Source organism: Passer domesticus, chromosome 3 (genome assembly GCF_036417665.1).
Source record: "Passer domesticus isolate bPasDom1 chromosome 3, bPasDom1.hap1, whole genome shotgun sequence".
NCBI lineage: Eukaryota > Metazoa > Chordata > Aves > Passeriformes > Passeridae > Passer > Passer domesticus.
In genome coordinates, this window is record NC_087476.1 from 105,669,038 (window position 1) to 105,690,972 (window position 21,935).

General features: G+C 41.7%; 1 protein-coding gene across 7 annotated transcripts in view; it reads left to right on the forward strand.

The window, feature by feature from the left end:
• Positions 1-8,884: 8,884 nt before the first annotated feature.
• The window catches only part of QKI (QKI, KH domain containing RNA binding), a 146,205-nt gene continuing 133,154 nt past the window's right edge, over positions 8,885-21,935 (forward strand). For 6 of the 7 annotated variants that reach the window (XM_064414877.1, XM_064414879.1, XM_064414880.1 and 3 more), the window contains exon 1: positions 8,885-9,727. In XM_064414877.1, coding sequence (XP_064270947.1) covers positions 9,586-9,727 — 142 coding nt within the window. In that variant the 5' untranslated portion in view covers positions 8,885-9,585. Of the gene's footprint in view, positions 9,728-10,995; positions 12,146-21,935 lie in introns of those variants that run through there. The other variant, XM_064414883.1, reaches the window with a different exon arrangement.

Below are 21,935 nucleotides of genomic sequence, written 5' to 3' on the forward strand. Positions count from 1 at the left end.
AGATGGATAGCTATAAATAGACTACCTGGAAGGAAAACCAAGGTAGGGATGTATATTTCAATTGACTTGCTAAAGGGAAGACCACCTTCTGGCCTGAAAATTGGCCATCTAATTGGCTAGGTCATGACTTCTTAAAACCAAGTAGAAAAATTCTAGAGATGGGGAAATGCTTTAGGTCAAGCAGTGCCTTCCTTCCACCTCTAGCAGAGAAATGGTTTGCCAGCCTCCCAAAGAACAGGAACTTTACAGACCCTTCTACAGTGGGAAGAAGGAAAGCTGTCTAAGTTGGATTATTTAATATGTATTTTCATGTTGACCTTCTTTAATCAAAACATTACAACAAAAATTGACAGTACCTTTTTTTCCTGTATGGTTCGTGCCACAACCTCCTGTTTTCTGAGCATGCTGCCAGACCAAGTTTTTATTTGTTAATACATATACAAACAGTATTGTTATGAAAATTGAACAGCAGAGTATACTCTCTGGGAAACTGATTTCTGCATTTCTCTGCTGTACTGACAGGTTAACAGTTTTTTAGTCCTATCAGGATTTGAGATGTGTAGGGTATGCACGTGCTAAAACCAGAGACAGCTGTCATACCTGTTCTGTCAAAAAAATCCCCTGCAATCAAAGAAGTGTAATCACCTTTCTTTAACAATTTGAGAAGTTATTTAAATACCTAAAAGGTGAAGAACTGTTCATAAAACTTTCATAGGTGCATTTTTAAACAAATACAATACCAAAAGAGATAACATTAACATTTCAGTGATCACCCTTATTTATGAACTGTACAGTAACTTCCATAATAAAAAGCTGCCTATTAGAGAAGGGTCCTTAAAAGCATCTACAAAGAAAAGTTCTAAACTTGGAAACTTCTCACGTTCTAAACAAACAGGAATATCGAGACTCACATGAATGGATCTGTACAGAAGTAATTTGAACCTACAAGAAATGCATTTTTTCCCTTCCCTATATTTCAGTCAGAATCTGAGACCAAGCACAAAACATTTCACACGAAGAATTTTAAAAAAAAAAATCAAGAATTTGAGAATGGCCAGCAGTGTAAAGTGGGATTTCCTGACACTGCAAATTTAGCTGCAGTGATTTTTGTATGTATTTTGCCTCTACACCACAGAGAACTTTTCAGCTTATCCCCCTGTGCCTCTACTCTGTGGTGTGCCCAACACAAGGGCTAGATGAATGCAAAATATTAACACACTTCTGAAAGTCAAAGCTAGGGAATGACTGCATTACCTTCAAGAGTCAGTTCTGTTCTTGTCAAAATTCTGAACCCAAGCTGTTGTTCAAACTATGCCAAGAGCAGAAGTGGTTAACAAAAAACGTTTCTGTGTTTGCAGTGAGATGCAGCTGATGGCTCAACACTTTGCAACGGCCACTCTAGATATCCAAGAGGTGTAGAACACATCCAGGAGGTGTAGAACACATATGCACAGAGCAGGCAAATGCCATGCAAAAACTATGAGACTAAAGTGAACTTCTGGAGAGTCAAGTGGAATACCGCAAGGCAAGTGAATCCTATCCTTTATTGTGCTTATGAACTTGTAACAGTGACTTACTAGAATCAAGCAAAGAATTGGTTCTACACAATAATCAGATCCAGCACTGGCTATATAGGATGATACCATCTTGTATAAAGCGACTGCAGCTCAAAACGAGCCAGACCTCCTAGATAAGCAAACAAGCCAGCAATGTCCACCATTTGGCTCTGAGCCCAAGAGTCATGTTTTACTGATTGTTATGCCTTGGCCTTTGAGCTCTGGTGACAGTCAAATAGGGACTTAAAATGCATCAGCCTACAAATATCCAACAAAGATGGCATGAGATTTGGGATGCTTCCTGTTTCTGTAAGGAAATTCTGAATTTATGTGAGTGGTTAAGCAATAATGCTCTGCACTTTTATAATGTCTTTCATGCAAGCAACTCGAAGTATTTGACTACAAAATGTTTCATAGCTTCTGAAGAGTAGGAAACAGTGAAATGGATTCCAGGGCATATGATAATTCAAATATATGTGGCTACTATATTCCAGGAAAAATCTCCCACACTCAACAGAAAGACCGTGGGTAGGAGGAACAAATGAGAGACAATGAGTCACCCACAATCAAAACAGAGTTTAGGCTTCCTAAAGTGAAAAAGGACCATTAGAAAATATTAAGAAACTGAACGCTGTTGTTTCCTTTTAGAGAAAAGGCACAAATAGCAATGGGCAGATTAAAAAAGAGCCTCTGAGAATACTACAGCATGGAAGCACAATGGTCTTTGTGTGGGTAATCAACAAGCACTGTAGCACTGCTCTGTCCTTTGCTTTGGATGAACACTGTTGAGCAACTCTGTCTCATCTCCAGAAGCTTTCAACACTCGTACAGCTTAGTCCCTTTCTTTTCTCACAGCTTTGTAGCTCCACATATTTCTCTTCACCATTAAAACAAGGATTCACATTTACTAAAGACTTGGAAAATATAAAGTATTTTCAGCAGGTAAAAAAAGAAGACTTCTAGTAAAAAAATATATATATATCTCTGGCCTTTTCAGACTGATTAATTACATTTTCTTAGAAGGTCAAACAATACAAATGTTTCTTGCTCATTACTGCAGTTTTAAAAAAGGCTGAAGTTTTCTTATCATTTGTTTAGATGTTTTCTGTCCAGTTAAATATATGCTCCTTTTGTAAGAAATGCTGCTGTGTAAGTACTGAACATTAAGAACCATATGCAACACATCACCATATGCAATCCCACAGTGTAAGTCAATATACATATGCATTCACATTTCACACATTAAAATGGAAAGTTAAATTAATGCTTCAGCTGCATTTTAAATTCTGTTTTAGTCATAATTGAGAAGAATGGCTAATTTAAATCTATTTACAAAGTTAAGGACTGAAAACATTCATATTTCACAGTAACCAATACACTCTGGTATTTTACCAAACATGGTGCACCTGAAAAACAAAACTTACCTGTTTCTTTAGGTGTCAGCTCTTTGCCACTGTGGTGGCCAAAATAAATCTGCAAATTTCCCATATATGAACTACTTATTTTTTTAATGCTATTGTTTAGGTGAAAACACTTCTCACTGTGGTGAAAAGTAAAAATACTGGTTATGTATCTTACACACAAGTATGTCTTTCAACACTGTATTTTTAGCTACAGGTATCAAATTTTAAAAATCTGCTGAGGGTACTACTATATTTGACATGACTGCATCAATTAAAATGCACAATGTCATCCTGGACAGTTTTAAACTTAGGCATGTACTTCAAAACAAAAAAGAAGGTAAAAACCCCCAATGTGTCTGAAATATTTCTGGACTCTCAATATTCCTAATTTCCAGATATGATAATACTGTAATTTTTTAAACTTGAATGTGCATTAGCTGGACTTCTACTGGCAGGTATTATATTTAGCAATGGCTATTTCAGTGCCCCATAGGTCTGGGCAGCATTCACAGTAACACACACTCACTGCTACTCCCACTTTGCAATGTGGGGCACGGGCTGGCTACCAAAAGGGACAGGCCAGAAGCCACTTGAAATTCCTCCCCATGTGAGCACAGAGCTACACAGCTAAGGTAATAATTGTGTGACTGCAGAAATGGAAAAGTGTCATAACCTAGCACACTAACTGAAGCCATGGGGCTAGAAACACTGGGAAAACACTGCATGGTGTGTTCCAAGGAATTAGTTGGCTTCTTTTATTGACCTACAAGAGCTATCAATTACTGATAATCCACCTGTAAAATGCACTAAAACAATGCCAGTGTTTATAAATTATAAGGTGTAGGAATATCATGAGCTTAGAGGCAAAACATACCTTAAAAATACAGGATTCAAATATGTTCTGTAAATAGTGTTGCCCCTGCCTTTTAATTTTAAATGATGTTATGAAGATGATAAAGTGGATACATTTTATGTTAATAATGCAGTACCTCAATTTAGTTTTTTCTCTAACTCTAGCATTTTTTTCTTTTCTATGCCTCGTCAGATTGCTTTTCCTTTCCTCCTTCTAACCATTTTCTGCCTTTCTCAACAATGCTGTAATACTGACATACCTGAAACCTCATTTTCATCTCCTAGTGGACAGTGAGAAATGAAATCCATCTAAACTTTGTTTTTAATGTACAGAAATTTCTCAAGAGCACAGCAGAAGCACCACCCTCTCTAACAGACACACCTCTTCTTGCTAAAAGGCTATCTTTTCTAGAAAAAATGTCTGCCTGGCACTTAAAGAAACTGCATGTACAGCCATTGCAAACCCATGGAATTTACTCAAAAGTGCAATCCCCTAGGTGATAATTCTATACCTTGATAGTCTTGAACACAGCTGTAATACACTCTAGTATATATCAATTTACATATTTTCCATGCTTAACTCTAGATAGGCAGGTAGATAATGTGAAGCCCAACACAGAGGTACCCCTGCCCTCCCTAACTATTGAGAGTTACACAAAATGCTTATTATTTTATCAAGAAGAATTTAGTCCCTTCCTTCCTATCCGTGTAACAATGTCCTGTAACAGTGACTTAAGGTATATGAAATACGCACCTTTATCAAGAAAGCTGTTGGGTACAAGATTTAGGCCAAAAGTGGAAAAAAACTTTATTTTCACTTAGCATTGTCTTTTCTCCCCAGCTTAATGACTGCATAATTAATACACAGACATAGGAACAACGAGAATGTAGCTCTTCCTACTCTTGTGTAAGTGGATGAATCACAAAGGTATCTCTTCTGGCTCCTTTATTCCAGCCTGAGGAAGAGCCAGTTCTACCAGGAGTTGATATTGTGGCTTACTACACCCTTCTTCACAGTTGTTGTACAGCTCGAAGTAGCTTTTAAAGTATAAGAGATACAAATCTGAATCTTTCCAGACTAAGGTGTGCTTAAAGTCTTCATCTTTCAGCTCTTCAGCAATCACATAACAACCCTACTGGACAAATACAGGCATCATCTCTTCCAGGATTACACAGAATACTCAGACATGTCCCTTTTGAACACATCATCTGCTTACTTCTTTGAATGACACACTACTACAGCTTCTGCTTGTAAAGTTACCTGTCAGTTTGCTTTACTGTCAAGGGAAATATGTTTTTGTTGTCAAACACAGCACAGGACTTTTCATGTAACTGGTCCTTGAGATTTTTAGTTTGGCTGTAGACCTTACTCTGTTAAGGAATTCATCACTCTGCAGAGATCAATGTATTTCAGATGCTCATCTGTTTTTGGGCACGTTTGATTACAGTAGCTCTACTCTTTGTACACCATGAATGATTCTATACTGAATCACACACACAATGTATTTTTTTCAAGTGGCTGTAATGGGTGAGTGAAGAATTGCTTCTTTCCCTAAAGAAGACTAGTACAGCATATAAATACCTTCCTGTTACAGACAGCATCACAGAAGGCTGATGACATCCAACAGCCTATGCCTATGATTCGGCCAACAGAGACACTGAAAGTAATAGCCAACACTTTTGGAAGAGCGTGCTTCCCAGTAGTCATTAGCCTTTGCCTCTATTTCCAAAGGTGTTATCAGCTATGAACATTATAGCAGTAATTGAATTTGCTTTTTATGATCATTGCAGGCCTTTACTGTAATACACAGAGGCTGCTGCTGGCATTATCATAATTCTTCTAACTTTGAGATTAGATTAATGCAATAAAACTTCGCCTTAAAAGAGAAACTTGGAGAGTACTACAGGTTACATGATACAAGAAGGGCTACCTAGATGAAAACACAGCTGAAGATAGGAACTTCTGCTTGTGTCTAGATAGATGCTGAGACACTGGGTAGTTACCAAAAGAACCTTACAAGACCACAAGACCTGGTTATCTTTGAACAGACTAAGCAAACTCTACCTCCCTGCCCCCTCCCCTTCCCTGATATCAACACCACACCTCTCCCCCATATCACAGAACCTGTTTACCCAGGCCTGTACCATGTCCTCCCCCCAGCCTTCCTTCCCCATGGGAAAGCTGTAAAATTAAGAGAGTGCAAAAGCATTTCTACTGCCTTAATAGATCAGGCTGCAGTCATGCCAGTCTTGATGGGAACTATGCCTTCTCACAGCTCTTTAACCTCAATTAATTCAACTTTATTCTCCCAGGAATTCTTAAAACACCCTTTAATACAATGTGGGAGTGTGGGAAGGGAAAGGGAGAGAGAAAAACGTAAAGTATGCTGATAGGGGTTTTCAGGTAGTGTTTTTGGTTTTTGCTGTGTACTTGCTAAAGAAAGACACCATGTTGATTTGCCTATCTGAAACCAATTATGAGCTTTTTGCATTTTATTAAAACATTATGCTTTTCCAAGGGCTTTTTCCTAAAGACTTAAATTCAGAGTTTTGAAGCATCTATGGAAAAAATCAAGGATGAGAACTCTTCCTGTCATTTATGCCTAATTAAACGGGCAGCTTCACCACATAGCTTTGCCTCAATTTCTGTACTGTTCTGGCTGAGAAAATAATTCAGCGTAACAACCGAGCAAAGCAGAGCTTGAATTTTGCATTGCCCTGGCATGAGTGATTCTACAAGGGTTGATGTGCACCATCTCAGTTTTCACTAAATGAGAACAAAATATATTAGAGCAAACTATATTGTTCCCATTAGTAGATTACTGGTGTTACTGCACAACAACTTGTGCTGGTATTTCTTACCTTGTATTGTCTGCTTACAATTGAGCACTGGAAACTCTCTACGTGCAAGAAGCAATAATGAAGTGGTATGGGAACAGCTGCACCAAATCTGCTGAAAATCTCCATATGCTATTTTTACTGTGAGAATCATCAGTCCAGAACAATTATTCTAACATCACGTACGTTCATCTAATTTTAAGAGGAAAGCTTGCTGTTCAGCAGATGCCCTTAATCAAATGGAAGGATTCGACAGCATGGTTTCTCGGGGTTAAAAAGAGCCTTCACTCACCAGCTAAGGGCTGGTAGCAAAGGGCTACAAAAATGCATCCTTGTCCAGACTGGTCTACAAGAAACAAAACAATAGCAATTTTGTTAAGCATGTAAAGTTGTATTTTAGCTTGTCATGATCTTAAGACAAGGTTAGAACAGAGCAAACAAGATCATGTTACTAAAGAGAAACTGCATTGTTTTGTCATCCATAAGCACACTGCGGTGTGTTGTGGGCAAGCTACTGATGAACTAAGAATCTATATTTAAAATAATGGTTTGTAACACTGCTATTCTTTGATAACAAAGACATTATTTTCTTAGTGAATATACAATTTTTTAAGGATGGAAGCAGGAAGATTGACTTACCTTACATAAGCCATTAATTTCTACTAATGTAAACAAAACCCTGAAATGACATAAAAACTCCAGTGTCCAAATAATGAGGTCTGTCTGCCTGTTTAAAGGGGGAATATACAATGAACACTGGACATAATGCAATAATCCAAGGCATTCTTACTGTTATGAGAACTATCCATTCTCTATATTTTTGTCAATGCACGTCTTTCAGGAAAAGCAGAGTTAACACTGCTTGACAATACCCAATGACATTGTACACCTGTCAAGATGACGTGTGTCTGTTTCTTTTTAGTTTAGGAAGCATTGTTCATTGCCATTAACCTAACATTGAAAGTATCTTCAAATATTGTGAAGTATGTATTGAAATGCATCTGAATTTTTTACAGATTTCAAGCAACAGCTAGACTTTACACCTAGACCTATGAAATATGACTGCTTTCAGCGAGCTACTTGCAGAATGCAGCGATTTTTATCCAGCTTTGTTACAAAAGCTCTGCCAAGCTACCGCGAACTGCCTCAAAGCTTCCTGACAGCCTCCTAAGTGCTGAACACCAAGTAAGAGCACCGAGTAGCTGCGTGGGGAAGGAGGAATACGTACAAGCAACCGCGTCGCGCTGCTTTCTTTGCCTCTGCGGCTACAGTGGATGGAGCACGGTAATTTTGGTTCTGGCTGCCGGACACCGCTGCTCCCGTCACGTCTCCCATCCAAGCCCGTCACACGAGCCACGGCCGGTGCCGATCGCGGCGCTGCCCTACGAGCGACACGGGCGAGCCGCAGCCCTGCCGGAGGCTCGGCCCCAAGGAGCTCAGCGGCCCGGGCTGCCGGCCGGGACAGGCGCGGCGCGCTCAACTCGGGCCGTGCCCGCCCGCGTTAGCGGACGGACCCCGACCCCCTCCGCGCCCCGCCCGCGGCCACCCGGCGCTCCCGTGACCCCGCAGCCGCGGAGAGCGGCTCCCGGCAGCCCCGCTTCTCCCGGCTCGCCCCTCCCCGCCCCGCGGAGCCGGTGGGTGGCTGCCGGGGCACTCTGGCGGCTTCCCCGCTCCCCGCGCGGCCCCGGGACCGACCGGGAATCGCTCCTCGCGCCGCCCACCGCCCGCGCGCGCAAGCGCGGCCGCCGCCCCCGCGCACACCTGCCCCCCCCCCGCCGCCGCCACGCGACACCGGGGCCGCGCGGAGCGGCGGGAGCGCGCGCGCCCCGGCGCGGCTCTCCCCGCCCCCGCCGGGAGGGGTGGGGGGAGCGCACGTGACGCGTCCCCGCCCCGGAGGTGCCGCGACGCGACTTTGTTTGGGAGAGTTCCGTGCGCGCGCGCGCGTTTCCGCGCGGCGGGGCCGGGCGGGAGCCGCACGGGAAGCCCGCCGTCCCCCCGCCGCCGCCCCGGGCCCCCGGAGCGGAAGGGAGGGAAGCAGGGAGGGAGGGACAGCTGTGGCTCCGCCAAGCGGCGCTGCCGCCGCCGCCGGGCAGCGGCCGCCCCGCCCCTGGTCCCGCCCCCGGCGTGTCCCACCCCCGCGGGCCCTGCCCCCTCCCCTCCTGCCGCCGCCGCCGCTGCTGCCAGCGCAGCCTGAACTGAAGCGAACTCCGGAGCGAACTGAGGAGAAGTGAGGAGGCGGCGGCGGGGCTGAGACTCAGCAGCCACAGGCGGCGGCGGCGGCGGCAGCAGCAGCGGCGGCGGGAGGGCGGGCGGGCGGGAGGCGGAGAGGAGGAGGAGGAGGACACACGCCAGGCGCAGCGCGGCGGCAACAACAGCAGCAGCGGCGGCAACAGCGGGGAGACACCGGCGGCGGCTCCTCGGAAGCGGCAGCCGCGCCAGCAGCGCCCGCCCGCCCCGCGCGTCCCCTCCCTCCCTCCCCCGCCGCGGAGACAGGGGGCAGCGCCGAGAGGAGAACCGGGCTCGGCGTGTGTGTGCGCGGGAGGAGGAGGAGGAGGAGGGACACACCGAGGACTGCGCCGGCCGAGGGCGCACGGAGCAGGGAAGCGGCGGCGGCAGCACCGAGAGGCGGCAGCGGGTCCTTGTGCCCGGAGAGGAGGGCGCAGCCCGCACGGGGGTTTCTACCGAGTTTCCTCTTTTTTTTTTTCTTTTTTTTTTTTTTTTTCCTCGGTCCCTGGGACTCAGCGGCGGGTCTGCGTTTGTCTCCGGATTTGAATCCTCCTCCTTCTCCTCCTTCCTCGGGGAAGCTCCCCTCCCCGCCCCCTCCCCTCCCCCACCGCCTCCCTGCCCGCCCGGATCCAGCCGGGCGCCCCGTGCCGCGGTCGCGTTGCTCGGCAGAGCTGCTGCGGGCGCTCGCCGTCTCTGCGCGGGCTTGGAATATGGTTGGGGAAATGGAAACCAAGGAGAAGCCGAAGCCGAGCCCCGATTACCTGATGCAGCTGATGAACGACAAGAAGCTGATGAGCAGCCTCCCCAACTTCTGCGGGATCTTCAACCACCTCGAGAGGCTGCTGGACGAAGGTAAAAGCGCTCACCCGGCCGCCCCCGCCCCGCTGCCCTGCCCTGCCTCCCCCGGCCCGGGGATCCCGCTCGGCCCCCCGCCCCGGCCCGGCCGGGCGGCGGGGACGGCCCGGGGCCTGTTCCGCTCTCCCCGCTGCTCCCCGCACGCTCCCGGCCCCGGCTGGGGAGCCGAAAACAAAGGGGAAGTGCGGGCTCTCCCCGCCCTGGCCGCCGCCGCGCGGTGCCGGGAGACTCGGGGAGCGAGTGGGAGGGGAGAGGCAGCCCCGGCCGCGCGGGTCCCCGATCCCCCAGGAGGGTTTTCCCCCTTTTTTTTTTTTTCCTTTTTTTTTTTTTTTTGTATTTTTACCCTTTTCCGCACTATCTCCTTAAACCGGGGGAAGGGTAACTACAGCACGGAGGGGAGGGAGCGAGGAGAGGAGCTCAGGAATGCGCTCTGGGGGAAGGCAGGGAGGAGGGGAAAGGCTGGCTGGCGGCTGGCGCTCCCCTCCCTCCATCCCTCCCTCCCGCGGCGGCGGGGGACACTGGGGTCCTGCCGGCGCCCTCGGAGCGCTCCGCCGCCCGGCCCCAGGGCCCCCGCCGGGGGGGCGGGGGGTGTTTGGTTTCGAGATTTGGCTGTTCTGGAAGCCGCTTGGACTTGAATGACTAAGGCGGAGGGGGGCTGAGCTCTTTCTTCGGCTCCAGATCTACCCCACCCCGAACTGGCCGCAAACTAATTACGATTTTCCTATATCGCAAGGGAAGCGAGCAAATTCTTCTCTCAAGCTGTCCTTACCTTTTAAAGAAACTGAACTTGAAAGACTCCTACGTGTGACTTTAGTGAAGGGGGAGAAACAGAAAAGATTACGAAATTGCCTGGTCTGCTCCTGCCAAACGTCCACCCCAGCCTCGCACCCGGTCCTGGCACGGAGCGAGGCCCCCCCTATGCCCCCATTTTTTTCCCTAATAACTTTGTTTAGGGTTAGGATTTCACAAATAAATAATCACGGTTTGGAAATTAACAAGAAAAGTACGAACTGGGAGCTTCCTGTGTCCCATAACGTTTTCCCACTACAGTAAGAGACCCACTGTGTATGAAAAATTAGGAGAAACACTTGTTCTTAGTATTTTAAATTCGCCTTGTACTCGGGTTCACAGATTTGTTTTTCTTGTCGAAGGCATTTCCTTTGCTATGACTTTAAAGTTAGGCTTTATGGAGACTTGGACCTGTTTGTTTAATTGTATTTGATAGCTTTGTAGAATATGATGTGACCATAAATAATTTATACAGTTTCAGCTTGTTGGGATTCTTAGTATGAAGTACTGATTTTCGAGATTTTGAGTCAGGGTTCTTGTTTGCGGATGTCTTCCTCTTCGCTAAAAGAAGTTTGGGAAGTTGTTGACCTCGGAAGATGAAAGAACTGGTTATATTTGGTAGAACAACTCCCCGCCCTCTGCCAAGACTGTAAAAATGAGATAGCGACTGTAGTACGACACAAAAATAGCATGTCGAGAAAATGCTACCTTCTGAAATAAACGATAGAGGAATTTAAAGAAACCCAAACAAACGGTGAAGAATACTGAAATATGGATTGTGGGAAGCATTATAATGGGAGAGCCTATGTTTATTTTCAAGATACTTGGAGGAGTTTGAATTTATATTGGCACAAATGTGGATATGAAGAGCAAAACTATTTTAGAACTTATGTTCTTGGTCATCACAGTGAACACCTCTTCAGAGTAGTTAGATTTACAATAAACATCAAGAAGAAACTTGATTGAGAAGACTTCATTATAGCACAAATGAGCCTTCCAGAGGTTTGATAACGGATTTTTAAATTCTTAAATGTCTTCAACTTTATGTATTTGGCCAGAGGAGGCCTGAAGCTGTTTTTTTATTTTCAGAGAACAAAAGGAAGAAAAACATTACCCGATGCAAAAAGGACACTGAAAAAGGAATTCCCAAAATACTTATATCTTGTAGTATATTTTGAAATACTGAAAACTGGAAGTCTGTTTGCAAAGTATTGGAGTTCCAAAGCGAGGGCTCTCTTGTGACTTGCTGACAAAAGTTTAAGGACTGTGTTGGAACTATTCTTTGCTCTCTTCTTCAAAAGAAAAGCAAATAAAATATAATCTGTGTTCCTAAATGGTCTCTGGAAGAAGCCCGCTATCCCTTTAAGCTTTTCTGCTTTTCCTGTTTACGTTGGCAAATGGGTGGAAGTATTGTGGAGGCAGAAAACTTTTTGGAATGTTGAAAAAAAAGTTTCATGCAAATCTAGTAAATTGCTTCAAGACTTCAGAAATTGAACACTAAGGGGCGCCAGTTATTTTTTTTTCCGAGGCGTGAGTCCGCGAGCACCACTATTGACTCGGGCAGTAAAATTATCAAACCTGGCAGAAGACGCCAAAGAATGACAAAATACTGGTGGATTTGTGCAGGTATCTGTATTTGCATGGACCTCCACGTGTTGTGTGCCTACAGGCAGTATTCCATAGGTGGAACAGGCAGTGAACAGTTGAGAAGTTGAAGTGACTGTATCCCTGTGAAACACCTATCCTGGTTACCAGTGGGGGCTGTGTTAAATACCTTGAGCTGTATGCTCCGCTGACATCCTCCAGCAGAAGGGTTTAGTGATAGTGAACTACAGGTTTGCTGGAAAAGTCTGCAGGATTTAATGTGCTTACTGAAAAGTGTATTATTTCAAGGTTTCATCAGTTGTTTCCTGGCACCCTTGAGAATACCAGGTATTTGGGGCAAGTGCGTGTATATGTACGTATATATAATACAAAAATAAAGCTATAGGGTTCACATTCCCTCTTTGACCCCTCCACCCTGTCATTTGATTCGCTTCTTCTAGTTCGTTGTTGTGTGCTTTAGGTAGGTGTTTGTTTTTAGTTTTTTTTTAGTTATAATACAACCATTTTCCTGAAGGCTTTGTTTATGCTTGAAAAGAATAATATTAGGATCAGCCATTGTCTTTTATTTTGTGTGCTGATCAAAATGAAGAAATAAAGTCATAACCCTAAGAATTCAAACAAATAAAAGGTGGGATTGCCTTCCCTACTGGAATGCTAGGGTAGTTTTTTTATTATTACTTATTTATTGTTACATGCCAGTATTTAAAAACAGAACTCGAATGGGCTTCTGCTGTGGTTACTTCTTGTAATTGTATGCAGCAAGAGATAGAGACCTGTGAGTTTAGGTGAACAGTACATCTAATCTGGTTCGGGTACAGAATGTACATGTGCTTTTTTGGGGTCCATTTCTATGCTGCGTGTATTATCCAAAGCATGTTCTCCTTTCTGAACTCTATGCTACTTCTTGATCTCAGAAAATTTTAGTGCTTAACCTGGTAGATGATCTTTGTCATGCAGCATTTTGTTTTTGAAGATCAGCTTAAATGTAAGAAGTGTATTGAGGAAACTTTTTTTTTAAGAACTGCTTTCATAAAATGTGAAAGTTACAGTTTTGTTTAGGTTACAGTTATTTTTCCATATGTGTGCTTTTAACTTTTTATGTGTAAATAAGTCTTCTGTGGATTAACAAGGATGTTTAAAGAGCACATCATAATAACTAGGAAGCTGAATTGTTTTTATCAGACTGGTGCAAACCTGTGGGAAGAGAGGGCTTTTCCTGAATGTGGAATAGGCTGTATTTCCTGTAATTGTTTGCACCATCAAATGTGACCTGATTTTTTTTTTTTTTTTGCTTAAGCTTTTGAGATACTAACTTTCATGATGTTAACCTGGATATTTTTTGGTTTTCTGACAACTTATATATTTTAATGCTCCCCTTTGTGGACAGTGAATAGAGCTGTACCTGTTTTCTTGCACTGTTTTTAAAAACTAAATTGGACATTTCAAACTCCTCAGTAGCATGTTGACAGATTGAAATTAATGAGGTACTTCAGTTGTATGCTTTCATCAGACTATGAACAAATGTGCCTGAACTATTAACTGGAATCTGAGTAGCCTAATTTGTAAATTTTGTTTTCTTGAACCTGTAAGTGCACAGACTCTTGCACCTGATCGGAATGTATGCGGCTCAGACCTGTGGTCTGAACTGTTTTCAAAAAGAGGTTGAAGAGGACTTTATCAAGAATTCATTTTTCCTCAGTAACCTGTCCCTGAAAAACTTAGGTCTTTCCTTCAAAACAGTGTTGAAGGTGACTTAAAAGTGTGTCTACCTTTACATGTAAACTTAACCATGCATCTGGCTATTGGAGATAAATCTAAGATTGTGTCAAATAGGCTGCTACTTTTTGTCTGCCAAGTTTAACAAAGTGAGTGTAAAAACATCCAAGTAGGCAATGTGAGGATAAATTTTAGGTGAATGTTACTCTCTCTGTTTAGTTTTCTCAGTGAGAAAAGTGCATGTGAACTTGGGGAGCTTAGTGCCCAAGAGTGCAGTGTTTGCCTCAGTCTGGTTGTGTTAAGCAAAACGTCTGCGTGAAGTAGATCTGAAGAACGGTTCTGGTGTTGTAAATGAGTTCTCCCTGGAAAGTTATCTAGTTACTTTTGTACATGACCTTATTGTTTGTGATTATGTAAATGTAGCCTGTGCTTAGCTGGGGTTTTGCTGACTTGTCAGATTTGATGGAGGGGCACTGGCCACATTAGCATGTTGGTTTTTTCAGTTGTATCAGATCTTGCAATGGACCCCCATTAATTCATTAAAAATATGCTTCTTAATGAAATATTCAGGAGTGAATATTCTTTGGGATAAAGGCCTTACAAAAGGTGTTTGCCCAGAGAGTCTCAGACTAATTTTTAAACTTGGTGTATTAATGTTAAAATTGTCAAGGCAGCGTGCCTCAAGAGCATTGAGTATTGTTTGTGTGCGTGCAGTTTATCATTAGTACTCTTTTGAATTTGGTTCTTTAATTGTCTCTTAAAACTTAATGGTCTGAGGTGTTTTTCTGATTTATGAATGTTGTAATGCTTCTAGAACTTGTATTCAGAAACCTTGTAAGAGCTATTTTGAGGAATGGGTGTTTGGTTATTTTTTGTTGGGGGGAGGGAGCGGCTTTAATACCTTGGCACAGCCTCTTAAAACGCCAAACCAAAAGCTCAGTTGCACTTAAGAAACAGTGTGGTGGTTTTTTTGCCTTGTGGAAAAATATTTAAAATGGCAACAGTTCAGTTCTTTTTAAATTACATTATTTTGGAGCTGTATGTGCAGCATTTATAGGATTGTAGTCACCTGGCGTGTAACTAAAAAAAGGTATTTTTAAACTGATACAAGTTTTAAGTTGGTAAAACAATTATTTTAAGCTCATCCTTTGAAAGTGGTTTGTTCCCTGTTGCTTACCAATCATTAATAATTAATGAGTAATAATTAATTGTTAAAATATCTTTATTTTTTTTAAATAAGAGCAACTGCATTAGACTTAGTTCTGTATAGGAGTGGCTGACTTGTTGAACTGGGAGAGGCCTGTTTGAATTTAATGTTTTTGTTTAGAGCAACTTGTTCATTAAGGTTGCAATTGAGTAGCATTTTCCTCCTCTGAAACGGAATACAGTCATTTCTAAAATAACTGGTATTGTATAAAAATCCCTTGCTATGGTCAGAAACAACTGACCAAGTGCGGATTAGGTTAGGGAGTGGCATGCAGTGCTTTTGTGATGCGCAAGGAGAAGAACTGGAGATGTATTAGTTAGTATTATAGTAAAATGGGAAAAAAAACCCTAAACCAACCACCACCAACTGAGAAAAACTCCATAGATTTTAAGAGAGCACTTAGAATTTCTGTCTTGATTGTGAAAATGAAGTTTACATGCATCAACAGAGAGAAAGGAGTTGCTGATGCTTGATGAGTGCTGTGGGTGTGAAGAGAAGGCTAGACGTGAAATGGATGGTCACTTTCGTGGGTTAGCAATGTTTTTGACCAGGTTGTCTGTTTCAGTCATTCTTAGATTAAGACTTCTTTCCTCTGAGTGCCCTGTACAGTGCCAGGTCAGGAATGGGATGCTTACAATGATTTGAATTGTGTAGACTTTGTTAGAAGTCTTAGACTGGAAGTCTTAGAAGTTAGACTTTGTTAGAAGAGCAAGTACATTTGAATTGTGTTGAATTACTGTCTGTAACCATAAAGTGTTCTCCGTTTTTGAGAATGCACACTGATGCAGGTATCCTATTAATTAGATGTATTATTAGGTGCTGGTATATTTCTGTGGCTGACAGGATAGACCTGTGTTAATGTTAATTACCAGACCATCCTGACAGCTCAGGCTGATTGAAGTACAGCAGGAGTCTGCCATGGAAACTGATGGTTTGTATTTGACTGCTTGTATGGAATGTTGTGGGGCGGGAGAGGGGGGTGATGGGGGAAATGCCTTGCCAGGAAAGCTGTTAACTAATGAAATGCCCCCATTCACTGACCCTTGTCTTTATTGAAACATAACTCACAACTTCTCATTCTGGCCGTGTGAATTTTCCTGTATTGATTTTAGTCACAATGCAGACTCTGAAAATCTTCTGTTGGTTTTAACATTTCATTGAAATTTAATAACCCAGTGCTAAGAAAACTAGTAGGAACAGTAAAACTGCTGGTGTTTTTAATCTCACTATGCAGTTGGTTAGGTCAGTAGAAGTACCACACAAGCTTCATCTGTGTCTCCCTTGCAGGAGGATCTGTGTCTGTGAGGGACATTGAAATTACTGTTTGAATCCTGAAATAGATAATAGGTGTAGTGTTTATAGTCTGAATTATATGCCTTTGCTTTGCTGAGAAAAAGAGTGAGGTTGCTGAAAGGCAACACTAGATTTTTACTTTTGACTTCAGAAAATATCCTGTGTAACCCTGTACAATGCAGTTAAAGTAATGTCCAGGTTTGTGTTTCTTTTGGTTGTTTTTCTTGGAAACGTTTAATAGAAGTGGAGTTAGCTTTTTAATAGCAGAGCTTAAATTTTTTCAGACAATTTATGCATGAATGAACAAAACAGCTGTGACAACACTAAAGAGAAATAATATCTGCCTTCGTTAGCAGAACTGCCCCTGCACTTTGTTATTCTTGCTTCCATTAGAAATAGTGTTTTGCAGACTAGCTGCATGTCTGAGAACAGCAAGACAATGCAAGTTGGAGTGGAGTTGTGTTACTTAAACCTTTGTTGTCCGAGTTTGGCACTAGAAGTTGCAGCTTTTTTGATCTCTGCAGTTATTTTAGCAGTGTTAGTGGTTGGAATGAGTGTGGTAATGCTAAAAGGGTTTTTTATTTATTTTATTCTTGTGGTTTGAAATAGTGAGTAGAGATTGAAAATACATTTTCAGTTACTTTTCATTTGAGAATTGATTTTTTTTTTTATACTTGGTGTCAAATAGTAAATTTTGCTTTTCAGTTCAGTGCAAAAAATCGTTCTCTTGAAGGGAAATGGCAGTAGGTAGCTATTGATGTTTTAATGTTTTTGGTGGTGCATAGTTGAGTAGCACCCTGGAAGTAAATTTTTTAATTGCTTTTAAAAATATTTTTAACTGGTTTGCTGCTGCACTTGAATACTTTTGTTATGAATACTCACTTTTACTTTACTCCTTTCTGTAGTTGGAGGGATTTTCTGTGATTCCAGCACAGGCTGTACCAGAGCAAGGTTTTGATACTGTGTGCTATAAATGCAGTGCTCCAGGAAGTGCCCATGTGGGAAAGTCCTCAGGATACCCTTTTTTAGAAGGGATAAGCCATGAAGCAATTTATGTGATAACTCACTGAAATCTGAGGGTATTCATAGTTGGAACAGTTGATACTTCAGTGATGTATAACCTTACAAATGTTGACGTTTTTTGATTTTGAAAGTAAAAGCACCTTGGCATGACAAACAATTAAAATCTTGTTACTTTGCTGGGAAGTTACTTCTGGGTAATCTAGGGAGTAATTCATCGGAGTGGCCGCTGATGTCAGAGCAGAGGCAGGGGAAGATAATACAGTATTTTATACTCTTATCTGGTAGATCAGTTTCTGGCTTAAGAGGTCAGCTGATGTTCTGTACCGGTCAGGGGTTTTTTGAGTTTGTTTTTGTGTGGTGCCGGCTTTCTTTCCAGATGGATCAGAGCTGTGATCTGGCTCCCGTGTGTGATCTCAGAGCAGCTGTGCTGGCACGGTGGCGGAGGTGGCTCGATACCGAAGATGTAGAGCAGCGCCTTGGGGAGGGAAGTGCGTTTGCTTAAACATTTACTTAAAAGTCTGAAGCTCCTAATTGATGTCAACTGATTGTGCATCTAGTCCATTCAGAATTTTAAGGATGTGCTTATTTGCAGACTAGCTGACACTAGATGGAAGTCAGACTTTGCTGAATTCTTTAAATCCTTTAGCTGTTGAAATAATGAACCTTCGTGGGTTTTTTTTCTAATTCTGATTAAGAAACTGATTCAGAAATCTCTATAGTCATTAGCTGGTCGCAATGTCCTTTCCTAGTATATTTTTTTCAGTAATGGGTAGGAGATGGCAAGTGCCTGAAATTTTAAAAAATAAACAATAGATCTACTAGCACAAGTATTAATACAACTCTAATGTTCTGGCTCATAAGTTTAAATGGCAGCTAAAATAAAACATTCAGCTTGTGTTGCATAATGATTCCATTTATTTATCAGACTTTGAAGCAGTAGCAAATCAGTTAATATTCTCAGTGCAGCATAATCTAATAACCTGCAAATAATTATATTAAAAGTTGATGCACAATTTTCAATTTTTATATGCAGAGCAGGCCAGATCCACTTCTCTTTGCTGTGAATATGTTAGATTTCTCAGCAGTAACAGGGAGGAGGAGGAAAACACAAGAAAAAAATACTCTGACCCGATGCTGTTTGCTTTTGAACAGTGTTGCTGATCATCCTGCTTTTTGTTAGTTTCAGCTTGTCTCATTTTGAAGGAGCACCCCCTCCAGCAAAAAGCAACATGGACAATTTCTCAGAAAGTTGTCGCAGTCATCAACCTGCACCCAAACTTACAAAATAACTTTGCCTAAATACTACGTGTACAATCTGTTGTCAGGTGTGTTCCCGTAACAGTTGGTTTGTGTGTTAAAGTTGAAGGTTAAAATGCTGTAACAGCTGTCTTGTTTAAAGTGTGATGTTTTTGCTGTGAAGACTGGCTGTGCAGTGAGAGCGTGGTGTGTGTTAGACATTGGTAGAGACAAGTTGTTGATAGTTCTTTAATTGCTTAAGTATCTTATCATCTATAAAGATAAGTATAGTCAGAGAGGCTTATATACAGTCAGTTTACGAGGGAATTACTGCTGCTTTAAATCACTTGAGGCTTTTATAGAAATCTGATACTGCCTGTGAATCAAGCTGAAGCAAAACTTGTTATGCACGTTCTTTTCTTCCCACTTTCCATGTAGTTATGTCAACTTTGTGCTCAAATTTGAGCAAAATCTGAGCACAGATGATGTGGTAGGGATCAGAAATGAATTCTAATGAAGATTCTATCAGGAAGATTGATTATATGTGTATTAAAATGTCGTCAGAGGAAGAATGATACTTTAGTATCTCAGATATAAAATCAGTGACTGTAATTGTGTTTAGAAGGGAATTATATTGGGCTGTTGTAATAACATGTTTACAGAGATTAGAGTCATATTTTGAAATTTCTTGCAGTGGCTTTGTGTTCATTGTGTGGATAAATTCTATTTTTCTGACAAGGCTAGCATAATCCTTTATTAAAAAAACCCCTCAGACTACCAGAAAAAACATAACTTAAAGATCAGATCCATCTTAGAAGGGAGAAAAAGTATAAAACTTGCTTTTTTGAGTAAAGCTTATTAAAGTTACAAACGTCAAAAAATTTTTAGACACCTGTGGCATTTAAGATATATACTGACATTTTGAGGGGGAGGAGGGAGAAAACTTCTCTATATCATCTTAATTGTAGGGTTAATTGAGGATAAATTCTGTATGGATCAAAGCATTTCCGACTTCTAATAATTGAGGTGTAGCTTCCAGGGAAGCAAGGGACTGTGTGTGGAAGCTTTGTCTCTGGGTGATGGGGTACATAAACTTAGTGCCTATTGATTTAGTAACTGTATGTTATTCATAACTATTCATGAGGAATCACGTTGGTTCCAAATGGGAGGTTTAGTGCACACTGGGGGCACTTGGTAGCGCTGAGTTTTAATACTGTTAAGTGTCTTCAGCAAGGTATCCTTGCGTCAGCCCCGGATTAACATAGGATGAATAACAGAGCCATTCATCAGCCGGGCAGCTCTGAAGAGTGTCAGCAAGAAAGCTGACGGTGATGAATTGGGGAGAGATGGATGCTGCAGTAGATGGCTGCTCCAGCCAGCGCTGGGGTGGCAGGTGGCATTTAGGTGTACTGAGTAATGAAGTGAGGAGGGACCGCACGCTTGCGCTCGGCTGAACGGGGAAGAAACGCGTACCTTCTCCAGTCCAAAAGGGTTACTAAATTCAGCAGTTAACATGACAGGTGGACAACTGGTTTTTCATTCATTGAAAAAGATTGACGTCAGTCTTTAGTATTTATAAATGCGAGTTAATGTTTTTGAAGAAAGACTTGTGGGCTTCTCTTGATCTTTGCAGTCTCAGCAACCTTCTTTGGCTTCAAATATTTGGGTAAATTAACTTTGAGACAGATTTAGTTTATTCTGAACTTCATTTTCCTTTCAGTTCTGTGTTAACCTTTCTTAGATCTCTCAGCTTTCAGTTGCTTTGTTGCTTCAATTACTGATTACTTTCTGTTTTAATTTTAATGGTTTTTTTCCCTCCAGGATAAAGAAAATAGTTGGGAATTTGAGAGGGGATTTTCTTCTGTCAGTCTAATAGCATAACTAAGTGATTTTTGTCATGTGCACAGGTCTTTCTAATCCCATTTAGTATGGTTTGTACTAGAATTGTTTTTGGCTCCTTTTTGTTATATCAAACTGTTAAACACTTGATACATGGAGAACAGTTCAAAGTAATAATCAAGTTTTTTACTTTGTTTGGGCTCTTCACATGGATTTTTTTCTGCCTGCTGACTGACTTTAGGTTACTAAACCTGTATGTACAGGCTTTCTGAGCCCTGAGCACAATTCAGTTCTGAAATCTGTATCAAACTTTTCAGTATATTGTATAGCAGTCATAACTAGTACAGTGTAGTGGCATATTATAGCATAAATTACTGCACAGATTAAACTGCATTTGTAGTACATTTTTCTGGACTGAGCATCTGGGCTGCTGAAAGTTTTCAGCAGCTGTTAATAACTAAAATACGTTCATTAAAAAAATCGGAAGTATATTGTGATGTCTCCTTCCAACTTTTATTGTATGCTCTTAGTCTTAAATTTCAGATAAAATATGGGATAGTAATAAAACACTAACATTTAAGAAGCATTTTTCTTAGTCTAGTCATGGGTGAGTAGTTTCTCATAGGATATAATATGGTTGAAACACAACTTAAGCTGCTGTAAACTTTTATCTTCTCCCACACCCTCCCCCACCATGGAAAGTTGGGTCTTTTTATTCCCTCCATGAGAAGTGAAGGAATAAATATTACTAGGAATGAAATCTAGATAATTTCCAGGCTGTTGAGCTAATTAATGAAACTTAATGCCACAGATAAGGGTGCAATAGTATGCCCCTATTAATATTGGTATAATGAAAAAGTTAATAGAAAGGACAGAGTATGTTTTAGAAACACATTACTGTATAAGTAACTGCAAAAATTTTATTATATGCTGAGTTTGAAACTGCTAAGTTAAACAGATCATTATATGAAAGGAACAGAAAAATCATATTTCCTTGAGCTCTGAGGTGTCATTTTGATCAGAAAATGTTTCTAATTTAAAAAAAATAACACCACGATTTACTGAGCCTTCAAATGTTATGAGATTATACACTGCACCTAAGAGAGATGGAGGTATTTATATTGAAGTTAATCTTTGTACAATCTAATCAAGATTTCCTTTGCACAGTGTGTTTTTCCTATGCAATCTACGCTATTTTTTCTCACGCTTGTCACACTGAGCCACTCTAGCCATTCCTTGCCCATACCTTTTCTGACATAGCAAAGAATTACAAAGCAATCATATTTTGTTTTGTAGCACCATCAGCGAAACTGTACAGTCACTGGCACAAAAAGTAGCATTAAAGAGATTTTTTTTCCTAAACTAAAGGGGTTGTTTTTGAAAAATACGTGAAAACAAAATAGTCTTTGACATGAGACCTTTGAGAGCACTTTCTCTCTGAAGTAGACAGCATCTTTTTTGTTAGCAAAGTTAATGGAGCTAAGTGAAAAGCAATAT